Here is a 17,348-nt window from a genome sequence, read left to right as displayed (position 1 = left end):
GAGAAAGAGAGGGGTGACGAGTGAAACTGGACTCCCACGGTGGATATTGTTGAGTGCTAGCTAATTGGTTGCGTTTAGTCAGGAACGAGTAGGGCCTGTACCATTTGAGGTGGTGATAACCGGTTAACCTATTTATTTGTGGTGATTCTATCTCTGTCTCTGTCCGTGTCTGTTTCTATCGCTCTGTCTCTGCCTCTTCTCTTCAATCGTCACTTTACGGTCATTGTAGACATTTAAGTGACTGGCTTTGTGGTGTGCACAGCACGACGAGGGAAAGGGGGGGGGGGGGGGGGCGGGGGGGGGGGGGGGGGCGGGGGGTTGGCATGGTGTTCGTACCATGAACCAAGAGAGAGAAAGGAAGAGGAGAGAAAGAAATGAGGAAATAAAGAGGGAGGTTTAACATTGACATTAACAATATTTAACATGTAGTATGCCTACCGAACAGCAATTGAATTGTCTTAGAAAGAAAGAATAAAAGAAACAAACTTTAAAAAAAAAAAAAAGAAGAAAGAAAATGAGAAAGAAAGAAAGAAAGAAAAAAGAGAATTACAGAAAGAAATCATCCGTCAATTACGATGGTTAGGCAAAATTCGTTCCGATTCCTTTTCAGTGTTGCTGCCAATGAACTCGCTGTCTCTTTCATACTATATAGATGAGACTTGATGTACCTCTCTCTCCTAGCCTGTATCCCTGATAACAAACCAAGAAAATTTCAACACATTCAGAATCATGCAGCCTGACTAGTGTTCCGTAAACCCAGACATGAAAGTGCAATATCACTGCTCAGAACACTTCACTGGCTTCCTGTGAAAGCGAGAATTCAATACAAAAGTGCTTGTCTCTGCTTTCAGTGCCTCTATCACAATAATATACCACTTCTCCATCAAAGCCATCCTTCTAGGTCACTGTGCTGTTTTGACAACTTTCATTCTGATAACAAATGTGGACAGATATTAACCCTTTCACCGCCAGTCAATTCAGAGTACAAAATTCCGTTGTGGTATGAAAACAGAAACGATAGTGGCTAAGAACAGCTGTGGATTCCCCCCTGCGATGTATATAAAATATGGCCTATCCTACCACTGAACATTAAGAGCAGTAGGCTCATGGATAATAGACCAATGAATGGTCACCTTTCAGTGACATGGGTCCTCTGCCACGCCTGTGCATAAATGCGAGCTTGGCGGTGAAAGGGTTAAATGAAACAGAACACCTTTCTGCTGACAGTTCCTCAGTTCTCTCTAGAGACCTTGGCAAAGACAGTCCTTCTCTGTCTTTGGCCCCACTGGCACTATCTGGAACTCCTTACTTCTGTTCCTCAATTAAACTCAGTGTTTTTCAACTTTTAAAAATAATTTGAAGACGCACCTTTTTTCAGCTTCACCTTTCATGATGCATTTGAATGAGTGTTTATTGTCACTTTCTGTGTATGGCGATGCCGTGTTCTGGGGAAGGGGTGTGTTACTGTTTTAGATTTTGTACTTTGAGATGTACATGTTTAGTGTTTCGTGATGTATGCTAGTGACTTTAAGAGCTGGGGGTGGATTTCATGTATGGCTTAATTAAATGTATTGTAATACTGGGAGTAGCTTCTAGTATCGTGGTATGATTTTTAAGTACTGTGATAACATGCTGATTCTGCATGTGATATGATAATCTTTTTATGTGCATTATTTGGGTATTGTGATTTGCGATATATACATATTTTCACACACACACACACACACACACACACACACACACACACATATATATATATATATATATATATATATATATATATATATATATGGTGAGGTGAGTGTTGTTTTAGTCTCAGATGATGGTGTGTGTGTGTGTGTGTGTGTGTGTGTGTGTAAATTAGAGCTTGAGTGTTTGGATGGCTGTCTTTCATTGTTTAAGTGATTGTTTTATACGTCGGTTCTTACATTGTATTGCTCAATTGAATTAAATGATGATGATGAAGACGATTATTGCTACTATTATTATCAATACTAGTATTCGAGCATTTCGTTGAATATAGGAAAAAAAATAACGTAAAATTCGTCGCCGGGAGTTGTCGCGAGCTCCTCTGATCCGGTTAGGTAGGTGTATATCCTACTTGGAGGTTTGAGATGGCAACGGATTGAGGGCGGGGGTCCTCAGTGCTAGCAGGCGTGCCATTTCCATCGGGTGTCCGCACTAAGCAGCCCGCCGCATGGTATGTTTTCTCGGGGGTAGCCTCAGCTAGGACCCCGGGTTGTGCCACGGTAAAAATGAGCCGCACTGGCCCAAGGCTGGAAACTGAGAGCAAGCAAAACGCTTCGTGTCAGTCCAGTCGACGGCACGAAGTCGTGGGATCGCACCCAGTCAGGACATATAATTATAGAATTAATTTTCTATTTGTAAGTATGTGGATCGCACCCGCCCAGTGAAAAGGCGGTTGTTGGTAGCCCGTGCGATAGACTGGAACCACTTTTCTTTTATTAATCTTTTCTCTTTTGTGTGTGTGTGTGTGTGTGTGTGTGTGTGTGTGTGTGTGTGTGTGTGTGTGTGTGTGTGTGTGTGTGTGTGTGTGTGTGTTCATTTATTTATCGACTATCTGTGGGGGACTCATTAGGACATTCAGGAATTTGGAAATTATGATACTGGATGACGTTGGCCTATACTTTGTATGCGCGTGTTTACTGTATATTGAAATCGCTCCGGCAGTGGGACTCAGTGATAAACGTTGACCTTTCTGAGCGCATCGTCCCGCCAGTTTCATTGCGGCAGAACGGCTAGTCGCCCACAAAATGGTTAGTTGCAAGACAGATAAAATTGGAGACGCTCAAAGGTCGACTGAGAGTGTGAGGCTGTCAGGCGAAAAACGTGTGAACTGACCCTGTTAGCTGTTTCTGTTGGTGGTGGTGGTGGTGCCGCGGTGGTGGTGGTTTTGTTGTTGTTGTTGTTTGTTTGTTTTGGTTTGGTGTGTGTGTGTGTGTGTGTGTGTGTGCGCGCGTGCGTGCGCGCGGATCCCGGGATAGTGACTATGCAGGTAGTTTTCCGGGCCGCGTTGGGTTACGCTGCTGGTCAGGCATCTGCTTGGCAGATGTGGTGTAGCATATATGGATTTGTCCGAACGCAGTGACGCCTCCTTGAGCTACTGAAACTGAAACTTTACGGGCCACCGGCCTTCGTGCGAACGCCGCGCCGACGCTGATAAACACACACCACCACCATTTTTCAATGCCGGGACCACTGATACACGCACATGCAAGGACCGGACGCACCGTTTGTAGGTCTACGCGTGCTCACAGACACAGACACAGACACACTGACACACACACAGACACACACACGCACACACCCGCGCCGCCACTGCCCACCACCACCATTACAGAAACCAGAGAGAGAGAGAAGGAGGGGAGTGGGGGGTGGGGGGCTTAGAATATACATGGACGCGCGCGCGTTCACTGACATACCTTCGTACGCGCGGGCAAGTGCGTGGGCGCGGCGAACGCTGACTGACCTTAAGAATAAAAAATATCATCATGAAATATATGGAATTGTATATGAATCACCAGTCATTCATGCCCAGATTTCATTGTGGTCTTCGATTTTTCATCAAGTTGTTGAACTTGAGAGAGGGGTCAAGCATAAGAAAGCGTAGGAATCTTTTCTACTGACGGTATTCGTAGTGGTTCGACCTGTAAAAACTTGAGAAAAAAGTCAATGGGGGAGGCTCGATATCTTCTGGATTCAAGAACATACGAGTAGCAATAGGCTACCAAAATTATCAGTCTCAGTTGTACTGGGGAGACTGAGATTCCATCTTCAATTGCTGTGTAGTTTCCCCGGCCCTTTCTTGATCGCATTTTTCAGTTTACAGTAACATTACCTTTATACACCGATGATTTAATTAAAATCCGGCCTTGAAGTACATGACACTATATGGATAGATAGATAGATATTCTGCTCATGTTGGGTTGTTTTGTTGTTGTTTTTTCTTCTTCTTCTTCTTTTGTTTTGTGTTGTTTTTGTAAACATTTCTTCTTCTTTCTGTTACACGACCAACTTATCGATTTGCCGATGTCTCTGTCGTGGTTCATGCATTGTGGGTATTTTCGTGTCTCCATAACCCACCGAACACTGACATGGGTTACAGGATCTTTAACGTGCGTATTTGATCTTCTGCGTGCGTATACACACGAAGGGGGCTCAGGCACTAGCAGGTCTACAGATGATGTTGACCTGCCGTGGGATATCGGAAACTGAATCTCCACCCTTTACCCACCAGGCGCCGTTACCAAGATTCGAACCCCGGACCCTCAGATCATTGAAAGTCCAACGCTTAAACCACTCGGCTATCGCGCCCGTTGTTCCTTAATACAAAAAAAGAAAACATTGCCGAGAGAGCTTTGGGGATTTCTTCAACTCGGAGAATTTCATATTGCCAGACAGGACAGCACTCTCGATCGTTGCCATGGGTTCTTTTTTACTCAGTGCGCGAAGTGCGTGCTGCACACGAGATCTCGGATTACTTATCATCTCATCCGAATGACTAGACGCTCAGTTCGATTTTCCAGTCGTACGTGGGAGAAAGGGCGAGAGCGGGATTCCGAGTCGAACCCAAACCCTCACGGACTCTGTTTTGGCCGATGAGCGTCCCTCTCAACCATTCTTCCACCTCTCATGCATAAGTATCCACATGAATGGAATGGTCACAACGACTGCACGGCGCAAGCTATTACTGAAGTTGCTTTGTTCGACGGTTTTATTCACCACCCGGAAGGGGTGAAAAGGTCATTGCTGACTGACTGATCAAACCAAAAGTGGCAAAAGTGAGCATTGGTATTTTTAGCGCATGACTCCTTGCAAGGGAGTTTACTCATCGGGAAAGTTGGCATTTTTCGGACAGGTGTGGCACGTTCGATTGCTGGATGAAGGAGGTAACTGTGGCTTGAGTAAATTCAAGCGTTATCTTGACTATTCTTATCAAAATAGCCTTTTTGTACTGTAGTAACAGTACAAACAAAATACAAGTATGTATTCCTTCTGGTCCTAAGTGCGGTTGCCAGAACTCCCACGGTACAAGGGAGGCAGTCGCAGGATCCGATCAGACTCGCGAAAGCACATTCAGTTCAGTTCAGTTCAGTTCAGTTTTTGGACGTTTACTTCTTCTTTTTTTTCTTTTTTTTGGCCCCAGTCCAACAAAAAAAACATTGATTTGAGTTGCCAGTACACTTGCTTAGGAGTGATTTTTTTTAATAGTTTTTTTTAATATATATATATTTTTTTAATCATTCATCATAAATGAATTTCAACTTGCTGATAATATTTAGCCTACCTGTTCTAGGAGACATTTAAAAGTTTTAACATTGTTAGCCATCTTAACATGCAGTGGTAATGTATTCCAATCAGGTGCAATTCTGTCACTGAAACAATTTTTTCGAATGTTAGTTCTTGGATACATGTAAACTCATTTAAAACAAATCAGGATTTGGGGCGTTGTTATAATACAACTTAGCCATTTTTGGCTTTTTATGCCCCTTCATATTTTACTCCTTTTTGTTGTTGGTCAGGTCATTGACTGGCTCAGTCATTTTATCCATCAAAGTAGTATTTTCGTTTTTGTAAATATCTCATGTTTATCTGTGAGATTCTTAAAAATATTTATACTCAGTGCGCATTTAATATTGTTTGTTAGTTTGTTCCAATAATTTGTTACTCTGTTACTAAATGTAATCTTTCTTAACTTTGTTCAAGAATGGTTACTCTGTTATTAAATGTAATCTTTCTTAAATTTGTTCTAGAATATTGTTTAAATATTTTGTCTGTACTGTTTCTTGGAGTGTCTACCTTTGGAGTACAAAAAAAGCATGCTTTGATTACATCATCAAACCCATTAAATATTTTGTACGTCTGTATCGAGTCCCCTCTTACTCTTCTTGCTTTAAGTGTTGGTAGTTGTAAGTACTTTAATCTTTCTTGATATGAACAATTTTGTATGCTATAGATCAGCTTTGTTGCTCTTCTTTGAAACCGTTTTGTGGCTTGTGACTGCTTTATTTGCGTTGGGTACCATGCAGTGTTTACATATTATGGGATAGGTAAAAAAAATAATAATAATAATAAATAAAAAATGCTAATGTGGAAACCAGCATCTGGCATGGAAGTTTGGATGTTGCCCTGAATGCTGTGGTCCCTGCACTTACAATCTTTTCTTCTAGCTACTTCCATTGAAATGTTGTTTTTACGAGAAAAAAAAAATCAGAAATTGTTCTGTTTTGCAGAATGGAATTGCAAAGCTTCTGCTTTTCTTGACAGATCTTCTTTCCACCATGTTCTCTGATCATAATCCTTGTATATAATTAGTCTTGATCTTCTGCTGGTCTTTTCTTGCAGGTGTTATGAACTTCATTGGTGTCAAAATTTCCTTTTATTTTCCATCATATTTAGGGTAGTGAGGCATATGATTCTGTTCCATTCTTCCAGGTGTGGTAGTCTTCAGTCGTGTAGTATATGAATCACACAGCCTGGGTCCCTTGACCTGTAGCCCATAGTGATGAACTGGGCAGTTTGGCATTTGACCTGCTCAAGTCTTTCAGTCTATTGAGGAGGAGGTCCCATACCATTGCACAATACTCCAGTGTAGGCCCACCTAAGTGCTTAACACACTAGTGTTTTACTTTGCTTGTGCATGATTATTATTATTTACATATGACAGAAAAAGAAACTTTCATTTCTCATTTTCTTGAAACATTCTATAAATGAACAGGAATTTTTCATTTAATACCTTTTGGTCAGCTTTCCTAAATACCTGTTTGACTTCAGTGATACTGCTGATAATGCTGCTAGACTCATTTGTGGTGCTTCTAAATGTGACCACATTTCTACTTCCCTTCAGTCTGTCAATTGGTTCTCCGTTTATGATCAATTGAAATCTAGACTACAACACAAGTTGTCCACTCTGACTTATTCTGCTATCAGTGGCTCTGAAACAGTATCTTTCTGAACTAACACAGTCTTACCAGATATGCTTTTCTTCTGACGGTGACATTAACTTTTAAGGATACCTCATGTCAGAATAGAGACTTATGGACAAAGATCTTTTTCAAAGATTTGGAACAGACTTATAGCAGCCTTCAATGTTCAGACTCCCTTGCACTTTTAGGTCTGGCTTCAAAATTCATGTCTTCTCACTAGTACTTGCAGCATGTCCTTTCTGTACACAAATGTGTGTGTATATGAGCAGAGAGAGTGAGGGTATACTGCACAGGAATGATACCACAAAGGTCTCAGAAGATGGGACAGAAAAGAAAAAAAATTCATGTTTAAAGGGTTGATAATCTGGTTTGCATATGATTTTTTTTCACAAAGGATTTCACCTGAATTTAGCATTGTGACATTGACCATCACCTTCTCTTGAAAGAATTGTTCACTTTGAACTTGATCTCCTCAAAATCTATTGAACAATGACTCATTTTGGCCTTAATATTGGCTCAAGGTCAGAAGCTTTCTTGATTAAAGAAAAAGTATTTGATCTAATGTATTTTGGAAACTTTAGCCCCTGAACATGATTAATAGTTAAATTTACTTTTTTCTTTCCTCAGTGAAAACAAGTGAGGGACACATGGACAAAAAGGCTGGACTGTAGAAAACAATGGCAGATAACACCACCATGATGGCTTCTGCAGCTGATGTATGTGACCAAGAGACTGACACACAGTATGACTTCAGTTGTCTCCCTGAAACAGTATGGGTGAAAGTTTTTGAATACCTCTCCTTGTCAGACCAGTATCATGTCTCCACAACATGCCACAACCTTTACAATGTATTCAATCATCCGTCAAACTGGAAGTCTGCAAAACTCTTTGCTGTTGGTGGAGATCACAATTTCAGCTTGACCTACTCATTTTTGAGTGACAAATTTAGAATTATTGTGGACAAATTTGGGCACTTTTTCCAGCGATTGACAGTGTCATTTAATGGACATCTGGTCCGAATGCAGGATGATTTCAGAGAAATTCTCATTCATATGTCTCAGGTTTGTCGGCTAGAGCACTTAGTGCTTGAGGTTGGACTCATGACATCAGATTTCCATCTTTATGGTCTTCGTCCCCAACAAGAAGATGTTCAGAGCATTTTAATGCTTGTAGCCACAGCATTCCGCTTGAAGAAGATTGAAATCCTTTCCTGGCCAATGTTCCCAGAAATCTTTAATACTGCTGAGGTCAATGTGTTTGAGGTCATGAAAAAAAACGCCAAGTTGGAAAGTCTGAAATCGCTCAGCCTATTTTGGATGAAGAATAAACAGTGGTCGGAGCGAATGCCCCTGCTTCCCTCCCCTTCGTATACGTTCTCACTCATTTCACACTTCCGCTTTTTGCAGCATTTAGCTGTTCGATCTCCGATGCTGAGTGATGATCTCATCCAAGAGCTAGCATCTATATCAAGGGCAAGACTTGTCACTCTGAAAATCCTGGTGTCGTACGTAGCACAGGATCCCAAACACTCTCTTCCTGAAATTTCTTCTTCCTCATGGGCAGCCCTTGTGAGAAGGAGTCCCAGACTGGCTGTGGAGATTGCAGTAATGTCACGGGTACCTGATGTCGACATGGGAGCCATTCTCAGACCAGAGGTCCCATTGACTGATTTCATGATCCTCAAATACGCACGCTGTTCAGAAGCCTTGGTATATTCTTTGAGAGAGAAGTTCAAGAACTCCCTCCAGTCTTTCATCTGCTACCATGACCCATCAGACTGTGACAAAGAGTTGTTGAGACTCGTGGAAAGCTGTAGAAATTTGCACACCCTTGTTTTTCATGGACAGATCCACCACAGCAGACTCATGGCTATAGTGAAGCAGCGTGAGAGTTGGAAGCACTTTGAAGTTATCGAGAACAACATCATGACAGAATCTGCAGGGGAAGAATTTGATGATGACACAGTGGTTGGTCAGGGTGCTGGCGGTGATTTGGTCTTGGTCAGTCTCCTGCGCTTCCATGGGCAGCAGACTGAAGAAGAGCGTGAAGAGCTGATGAATGCTCTGAAAGCTGAGGTTTCCAAGAGGATTGGCTATGGTTGGAAACCTTCGTCATCATGAGCCATCATCATCACACAGGTAAGGTTTGATTTTTTTTTTTTTTAATAATAAAAATGCTGTCTGTCAGTGAGCTGTTTTTCATGAAACCAGTCAATGTTTTGTGTAACACAATGTAATACAAACCGCATCTATAGCAGTCTCCAAACTTAACACTTCTTCATGCGTCTTCACTGCCTATCCTTCAAACTGCAGGTTTTCCTTTGCCCCCCTGACCCCCCCCCCCCCCCGGCCCCCCCACCCCTCTGACCCCCTCTTCCTTCCCCTCTTTTTTTTTCACTGCTTTTCTTCCCATAAATCTGTTCTCCAGCACTGATGAAGAATCATTGACTTACTAACTCTGCACTACTCCGTCACATTACCAGGGGACTGGGCAAAAAGGAGATCAGAAAGAGGGGCAGGGAAGGGATGGGAAGGAGGAGGTGTAGGGGCTGAAAGGTACAGCTAAGACATGCATTGATTGTAGTGTAGTGTGGTGTAGTGAAGTGTATTAAAACCATAGCACATTTTTTTTAGTGGAACTCATAGTTTTCAAAAATGCAGGCTACTCAACCAGGAGAGAGAACAGGGAGAGTAGAGATCACACTGCCATATTCCAGTGTCATCCATTTTCTTTTTATTGTCTGCATGTGTACAAATAAGGATTTTTGTATTTGGGTGTTTTACAAAATTTTGCTTCAGACAAATATCTCGTTTCTATAGTTGTTATTGTTGGGGGGCGGGGGGGGGGTTGTTTTGTTTTTTTACATGTGCAAGTGCATGCTGCTCACGGATTATTGTTTTATCTGAAAGACTTGAACCAAAATACCATGTAAGTCTTGGGATAAGGTCGAGTGGAAAGGGGAGTAAAAATCTTGGTCCTTACCGGAGTTTAACCCATGACCCCCTCTTCTTAGTCAGGTGATTGGCTACATGGCCTCTGCTCTACTACACTGAAAATGTTGCTTCTCTTGAACCATATTGATGTAAACTGTAGCTAGATTGATTGATTTATTTACTTATTTATTTATATGTATGACAGAGATATATATATATATATATAGTGTTCACTCATGGCATTATAAACATGTGTATCATGTTTGATGATTATTTATATTTGAATGCATGCATGTTTTCTGTCTGCCAACGGTCCTCAACCTTACTTGTTATGTATTGGAATAATTGCTCTGACTATTGAGTATATTAGTAGTATAGTACTAGTAGTGCATATGTGTTGACATATAAGCTTATGGTTACAGTCTAAATTTTATGGTCTTTCACTATGAATGAAAATAATTTGTATTGCATTTTTAAAACATTGTTTGTTCAGGGAAAAACAGAAGTTTGTACAATGTCTAACATTAATTGTTGAGGGAAAAAACAGAAGTTTGTACATTATTTTATGAGAAAGGTTGCAGATTGGTTAAGACAGTCGACGGGCGCAATAGCCGAGTGGTTAAAGCGTTGGACTGTCAATCTGAGGGTCCCGGGTTCGAATCACGGTGACAGCGCCTGGTGGGTGAAGGGTGGAGATTTTTACGATCTCCCAGGTCAACATATGTGCAGACCTGCTAGTGCCTGAACCCCCTTCGTGTGTACATGCAAGCAGAAGATCAAATACGCACGTTAAAGATCCTGTCATCCATGTCAGCATTCGGTGGGTTATGGAAACAAGAACATACCCAGCATGCACACCCCCGAAAACGGAGTATGGCTGCCTACATGGCGGGGTAAAAACGGTCATACACGTAAAAGCCCACTCGTGTACATACGAGTGAACGTGGGAGTTGCAGCCCTCGAACGCCGAAGAAGAAGAAGACCGTCATCTGCCAATACAGAGTCCATGAGGGCCTGGGTTCACCCTTTCTTCCAGTTTAGACTGGAAAATCAAACTGAGCATCTAGTTATTCAGATGAGATGATAAACCAAGGTCCTGTGTGCAGCATGCACTTGCTGCACTGGAAAATAGCCCATGGCAACAAAAGTGTTGTCTTCTGGCAAACTTCTGCAGAGGAAATCCACTCTGATTACACAAAACTATGAATGCACTCAGTGCCTGACTAAGGGCGTTTGGTTGTGCTGCTGGTCAGGTATCTGTCCAGCTGATGTGGTACAGTGTATATGGATTTGTCTGAACACAGATACGCCTCCTTGAGAAATTGAAACTGAAACTTGAAAATATCTGAAAGAGGAGTATATTTTTTTTTCTATCTGTAACATATTTGATTTGAACATGTATATCATATTAAAAAAAAAATGATGGAGTTATTTCATCACATCATTTCATTACCAATATTGATTTCCCTCCAAGAACTTTGCCAACCTTTTTCTTTTAAAGGGAGGTAAGATGCATTAACATTTATTTGCTGCATTGTTGTTTTTCAGATTGAAGCTCTGTGTGCTTTGAATGACTTCATACACAGTTCTGAGATGATCCTGATGCACCTGAGGTTCTGTCTCCACATCATTTTTCTGTGACTGAAGAAGCTTGTACAATCCAGATGAAATTATGTCTTGTTTAAAATTTTCTGTCTAGAGAGGGAGAAAAAGACTGAATGAAAGAGATAGTTAAGATAAGTATTGAGGAAATTGAGAGAGAGAGAGAGTTTTATGGATGCTTTATCAAATCTGTTCTAACATTTTCTTTTATATGCTGGTATGAACCCACACACACATACCCACACAGAGGGAGAAATAACATCTTTGTGTAATGGGCAAAACCTCATCATTGAAAGCAAATATATCCTTTGTTTTTATTTTCACTTATACTTACAGATATATATTTGTACATATAATCCTGAGGATATGTTGTACATGGTTTTTAGAATGTCCAGTTCTTGTTCTAATACATTGTATTTGCATAATAATAATAATATTACTTTTCTATGGCACAATATCCAGCACCAATGCTGCTCAAAGCGCCTTCCATCATCATCCAGTTGACTATAAACATGCCTTAAAAAACACATCAACCGCTATCTGACAGTGAAAAACATCCAGTGTGTTCATATGAATGAAAAAGCACACTTGAATCAGATGAATCAGATTATAAAAGCTATGAAGAAAATAAGGCTTAGATTGAAACAAAATGCATTTCATAGAACACACACACTCACAATCACGTGCGCGCGCACACGCACACACACACACACACACACACACACTCACACACACACATATATATATATAGATGTCCCTCCCTTACAGACACACTCACACACAGACACACACACGCTGACATTAATACATATACGACATTACATATGTATGATAGTAAGGGGGAATGGTGATGACTGTCATAATCTCATATTTTCTTAGATTTCTAAACAATTTTGGGTTTAGTAACATGTTTGTGATCACTTTTTTTTAAATGAATTAATTTTGTTGTTTTTCATGACAGTTCAAAGTGCAGTGACATATGTGACCACATTTAAATTTTTGTTGTTAATATTCTGAAAACTTTTGAGTTTGGTGACAAATGTGATCAAGTGTTAACATACTGTGATACTGGGTGTACTGCAAAAGCATGAAAAAACTCTCAAAAGCATATGCTCATAATTTTTTGTATGTACTTTTTCCCAACATTCAGTTTGGTTTTTGGTTTTTGTCGTCTTTTTTTTTTTCTTCTTCTTCTTCTTTTCTTTTCTTTCTTTTTTTTTTTCTTTCTTTTTTTTTCCCCATCATCGACTGTTTGCATACTGTTTTGCATGGATGTGATTTTTTTTTTTTAACATGCATTTTGCATCAGTAACTGTGTGCTGTGCAAAGAACATATTGATAGGCAGGGTGTATATTTAAGAGATCTATATTAGAGAGTATATTATATCCTTTTTTTTTTTACCTTAACATCAGTGTTTAATCCAATGTTTTCTTGCTCTGCTGAGTACTGGAAAAGAAAGGTCTCCCGCAGAGTCAGTTTTTGAAGTTCTCATACACAGTCATAGTCTTTTCAGTCAACTTCACCCTTGGTATTCCATTGAACTGAAGAAGAAAAAAAAGTGTTGATTTGCATTACACTGAAGACTGATAGAAGAGGGTAAAACAGTATTTGAGTACACTTGAGAGAAGGCGAGCACCCTTTTGAGTTACCTGAATGTAGTCTCACCTGAATATGGTTGTGCCCACTTTTTTTTTTTTTTTTTTTTTTTTAAGATTTCAGTTTAGTTCTTTCTGAAATGTTTTGCTTTTCAATATTTTTTTTCACTTTCAGTCCTTGACCCAGCTGAAAACATTTCAAGTGTGGCGTTGATTGTTGATGAGCATTACTGGAACAGACTGCAGGATATTGGTAACTTCATTTTTTTCATGTCTGCTCTTGCTTCATAGAGTCTGTATGCCTGTTGTGTTTTTGCTTACAGTGCACATCTCTTCAAATAAAAACCTTCACACCTATGCTGCTTTACCTGTGTTTCTTTCTGCCAGGCTTCAACATTCATGGTTTGTTGTTGTTATTGTAATTGTTTTTAACATTTTTGGAAAGGGATGTCTTGAAATAAGAGAGGTGGGGTCAGCTCAATATAGATGAGTAATATGTCAGTGATTCCTTTTTGCTGCCTTTGATTTTGAGACTGTCACCACCACCACTAGTAACACCAGTTCACCTTTTGTCATTTGCTGAAATGTGCTCTTAACTCGCAGATATTTTGCAGATAAGAAATTGCCATCTTACCATTATGCTGTGGTTAGGACTTCACCAATGTGGCTGTCTGAGACAAAAAGAAATCAGTTTGTGGTGGACTTATTTCTGACAAGTCATTCAAACTTTTAAATTCCATTTGTGGCTTAAGTGTGGTGTCTTACTTCTTTGCAGGCATAATGTAAAGAAAGCAGACATATATGGGCGTCTAGTAGGAAAGATGTTTGAACAAATGAGTTGACAACGTGTCGGTTGAAACATTCTGCTGTTTAGATTTCCAAAGGCAACAAAGACTTATTTGTATCCCTTCAATGCACAAAACAAACAAGTACAATTTATTATTCAAACTCATAGACCTACAGGGAGAGTTGACAACTTGTTGGTTGAAACATTCTGCAGTTTACACTACCTAAGACAGTAAAGACTGTTAAACCTCTCTATGCAAAAACAATAACAAAGCACAATTTATTATTCCACTTTGCCTTTGCAAACGATTACCATTTTCTTGCATATTAAATTTTTGTCATCAGTGCCCATCCAGACTTAAGTTCAACAGCTGTTCAGAGGCTCTCAGAGAGTGCCACCAGGTCATGTTTACTGCTTAAAGTTTATTGCAAAACTGATGAGTGACCTTTTGTCTAGTTCTTAGCAAATTGTTGTTATTTTTACAAAGGTGTACAGAATGAGGAGAACACAATACTTTTCCACACACATTTACATTTATACATTTGTTTATGTGCACATACTTAAACACATGTACAAAACTGAAGAAGAACTGGATTGAATCTGATTATAACTGCACATAGCCTGTAGCCTACTGTTTGTTTGTAAGTTCATTTGTTGGTTGTGGGAGGGGGGCAGGGGGGGTCCCCCAATAAGCATAACCATACAATAGTTGTATGAATACCTGTATGCATATATATATATATATATATATGTGTGTGTGTGTGTGTGTGATTATATCACACATACAAATAGGTATATATGTATGCATGTCTGTGTAATCAGTGCAGGCAGCACACATGGAGCTTTATATCTCAGATCAACATGAAGTCGTATATGAACCCTGCTTTCCTCCAGTAACTTATCATGTATTGTGGCTAGACAAAACATGCTGAAGGTCCTCCCAGAATCTCTTGAGTTTTAAGAGAGCTACTAAACTTCCAAGCTTACATGATTGATATAAACACACACACACACACACACACACACACACACACACATAACAATACACACATACACACACAGATATATATATATATATATATATATATTTCCATACATACATACATACATGTACACACATTCATACAAGCACATATGTGTGCATGCATGCCCATACACATGCATGACATATATATATATATATATATATATGCAAAAGAAAAAAAAACTGAAAATCTTTGGTATATTGAGAAACCCATTTTTATGTTTAATTGTAAATACACAAACAGAGCAGATTGTTGCTAGTATTTCTAAATGCAACAATGCTTTTTCTACACACATGACCAACAACATTCAAACATATATATCTCTCTAATGTGTGTTCATTCTTGCACTGTTGTTCTCCCCTCCCATGTGGAAATACCTGGGGCATTTTTCAGGTTAAATTACCCATCATCTGAAATTCTGTGTTTGTAGCTTCCTCTTTTCTTTCCTGACATGTTTTCCCAAAGCCATCATTAACAACCCTAGAGATGTTTGCTGGACTGTTTTATTCAGATACTTTAGTAATCAGATTGTGAACATATGAATGGACACTTGTTGATTCTGCAGTGTCCAATGCTGGTGTGGGCATTTTATTGAAATATATACCTGTTGTGTTTGACATTCATCATTATTATTTACATTTTGGAGGTAGAAAACTCAATGGCTGACCTCTCTCTCATGGCCTGCTTTATCATTCTAAATGAGTAATATTGTAGTATGTTGTGTATTAAAGATGATAACCCCACTTGGCCATGAGCTTGGGTCTGTTGATTTCTTTGATTTTAATAGGGGTTTAGTTCTGATATATAGCTTCTGCTCTCAACATGCTTTGTGAAAAGTTAGATTAAGACTGTCCAGCCTTACCATTCCCAACAATGGATGACTGACATGTATATTGTACCAGCTGTTGAGGGATGGACAACAGTCACTTCTATGCACAAGCTATGTTCTCTTCTCTTCTTTCTTTCCCCCGCCATTCGTCTTTCATTTTACTGTTGTTTATGTACGTGGTGCCTTGTTTCTAGTCTTGTTGCCACTCTCTTTATTTTGGCTTATTGCCACTTTACTTTTGTAATGCAGTTGTACTTCCTTGTGTAATATTGTTTGTGTTCATATTATGATGCATTTTCAGTTAAATGATTAAAAAAAACAAAAAAAAAACTAAAAAAACAACAACTCAATAACAAAACCATGCCTTGAATTGAATTTTTTTAAAATTATAATGATATTGAAATCAAACTTAATTTCATATAAATTAATTCATATATGTGTTCTCACAAAACCAAAGTAAGGTAACCGTTTGATCCTAGTTAAACAAATCAGAGTCCTACATGTTTTGTGTGCATATTCTGAAAGCAGATAACTGTTTTTGAGTTCATGTTTTGTGCCACTGCACCAGAAAGTTCAACAGTCTCCTCCCCACCTTTTTTTTCCACCCCATCCCTCATGTAGTTTTGCCTGAGAAATGCAATCTTTGTATAAATATTTGAGCAGTGGCTGATGACAGTTTTGTTGATTGCTGTTTTGTAGAAACCTATAATCTGTGACAACTGCTCACTGTGTTTGTGTATGGGATCTGTGAATTTCTGATTGATCCAAATTTCTTGGGTAATAAGAGGATCACATTTATTTGCTTGAATTATTCACATGTTAATCCACCATTAAAAAAAATCAGATAACCAACTATTGTTGAACTGAACTGATTGAAGGTGTGTCAACATGTGTGAATGAGTATATTTCTATTGTATGTCTGTCTGTCTGTCTGTCTCTCTCTCTCTCTCTCTCTCTCTCTCTCACGCACACACACACACATGTGCGCACACACAGTTTCAGTTCCAAGGAGGAGTCAATGCATGCAGTAAATGAAAAGAGAAAGTTATTCAGGAAAAGAAAAAAAAGATATTTTCCCCAACTCTGAACACTAGAACAGGAATATAACTCCTGCAAAATGTTCCAGTGACTCGACCAGCTATCAAGTTCATCTCTGTCAGCCACCTCAAACTAAGGAGCAAAAGAGGTGTGGATATGTGAAAAGAAATGGCTCCATTAAAAAATAAATAAATAAAAATAAACAAAACAGAAGAAAGACAAAAAACTAAAACGAAATAAACAAACCAAAAAAATCACACACACACAGAATAAACAACAAAGGTGATTATGTACAGAAAACTAGCAAACAAGATACCCTGACTACTCAGTGATTCAGTTTTTTCCATTTTTCTCTAAAAGTTCTGCAAGGCACAAGTCTGCTGTCCATCTCCCTCTGCCTGTACATCTTCACCACCTATCTCATACTGCTCTGTTATGGTTTCAGTTTCTCAAGGAACCACCACTGTGTTCTGACAATTCCATACACCTTACAGGCCTGCTAGGCAGATGCCTGACCAGCAGCATAAACTAATGTGCTGGTCAGGCCTTGAGTGCATGCATACATATATTTGTGTGCACTTATCATAGTGG

The 17,348-nt window shown here is 39.5% G+C and overlaps 1 protein-coding gene across 3 annotated transcripts; it reads left to right on the top strand.

The window, feature by feature from the left end:
- The first annotated feature begins 4,857 nt into the window (after positions 1–4,857).
- LOC143283718 (F-box/LRR-repeat protein 21-like) lies at positions 4,858–15,050 on the top strand. Of its 3 annotated transcripts, XR_013055444.1 has the most exons (4): positions 4,858–4,910; positions 7,575–9,085; positions 11,429–11,493; positions 13,254–15,050. XR_013055444.1 is itself a non-coding variant. In XM_076589986.1 (3 exons), exon 2 carries the CDS (start codon positions 7,625–7,627, stop codon positions 9,065–9,067), a length of 1,443 nt encoding a protein of 480 aa, XP_076446101.1. In that variant the 5' UTR covers positions 4,858–4,910; positions 7,575–7,624; the 3' UTR covers positions 9,068–9,085; positions 13,254–15,050. The 3 variants fall into 3 exon arrangements, 2 of the variants coding, with proteins under 2 accessions (XP_076446101.1, XP_076446099.1); XM_076589986.1 differs by lacking the exon at positions 11,429–11,493; XM_076589984.1 differs by having other exon boundaries at positions 11,429–15,050.
- The last annotated feature ends 2,298 nt before the right edge of the window (positions 15,051–17,348 follow it).

This window comes from Babylonia areolata, chromosome 7 (genome assembly GCF_041734735.1).
Source record: "Babylonia areolata isolate BAREFJ2019XMU chromosome 7, ASM4173473v1, whole genome shotgun sequence".
NCBI lineage: Eukaryota > Metazoa > Mollusca > Gastropoda > Neogastropoda > Buccinidae > Babylonia > Babylonia areolata.
This window is presented reverse-complemented; position numbering and strand designations above follow the sequence as displayed.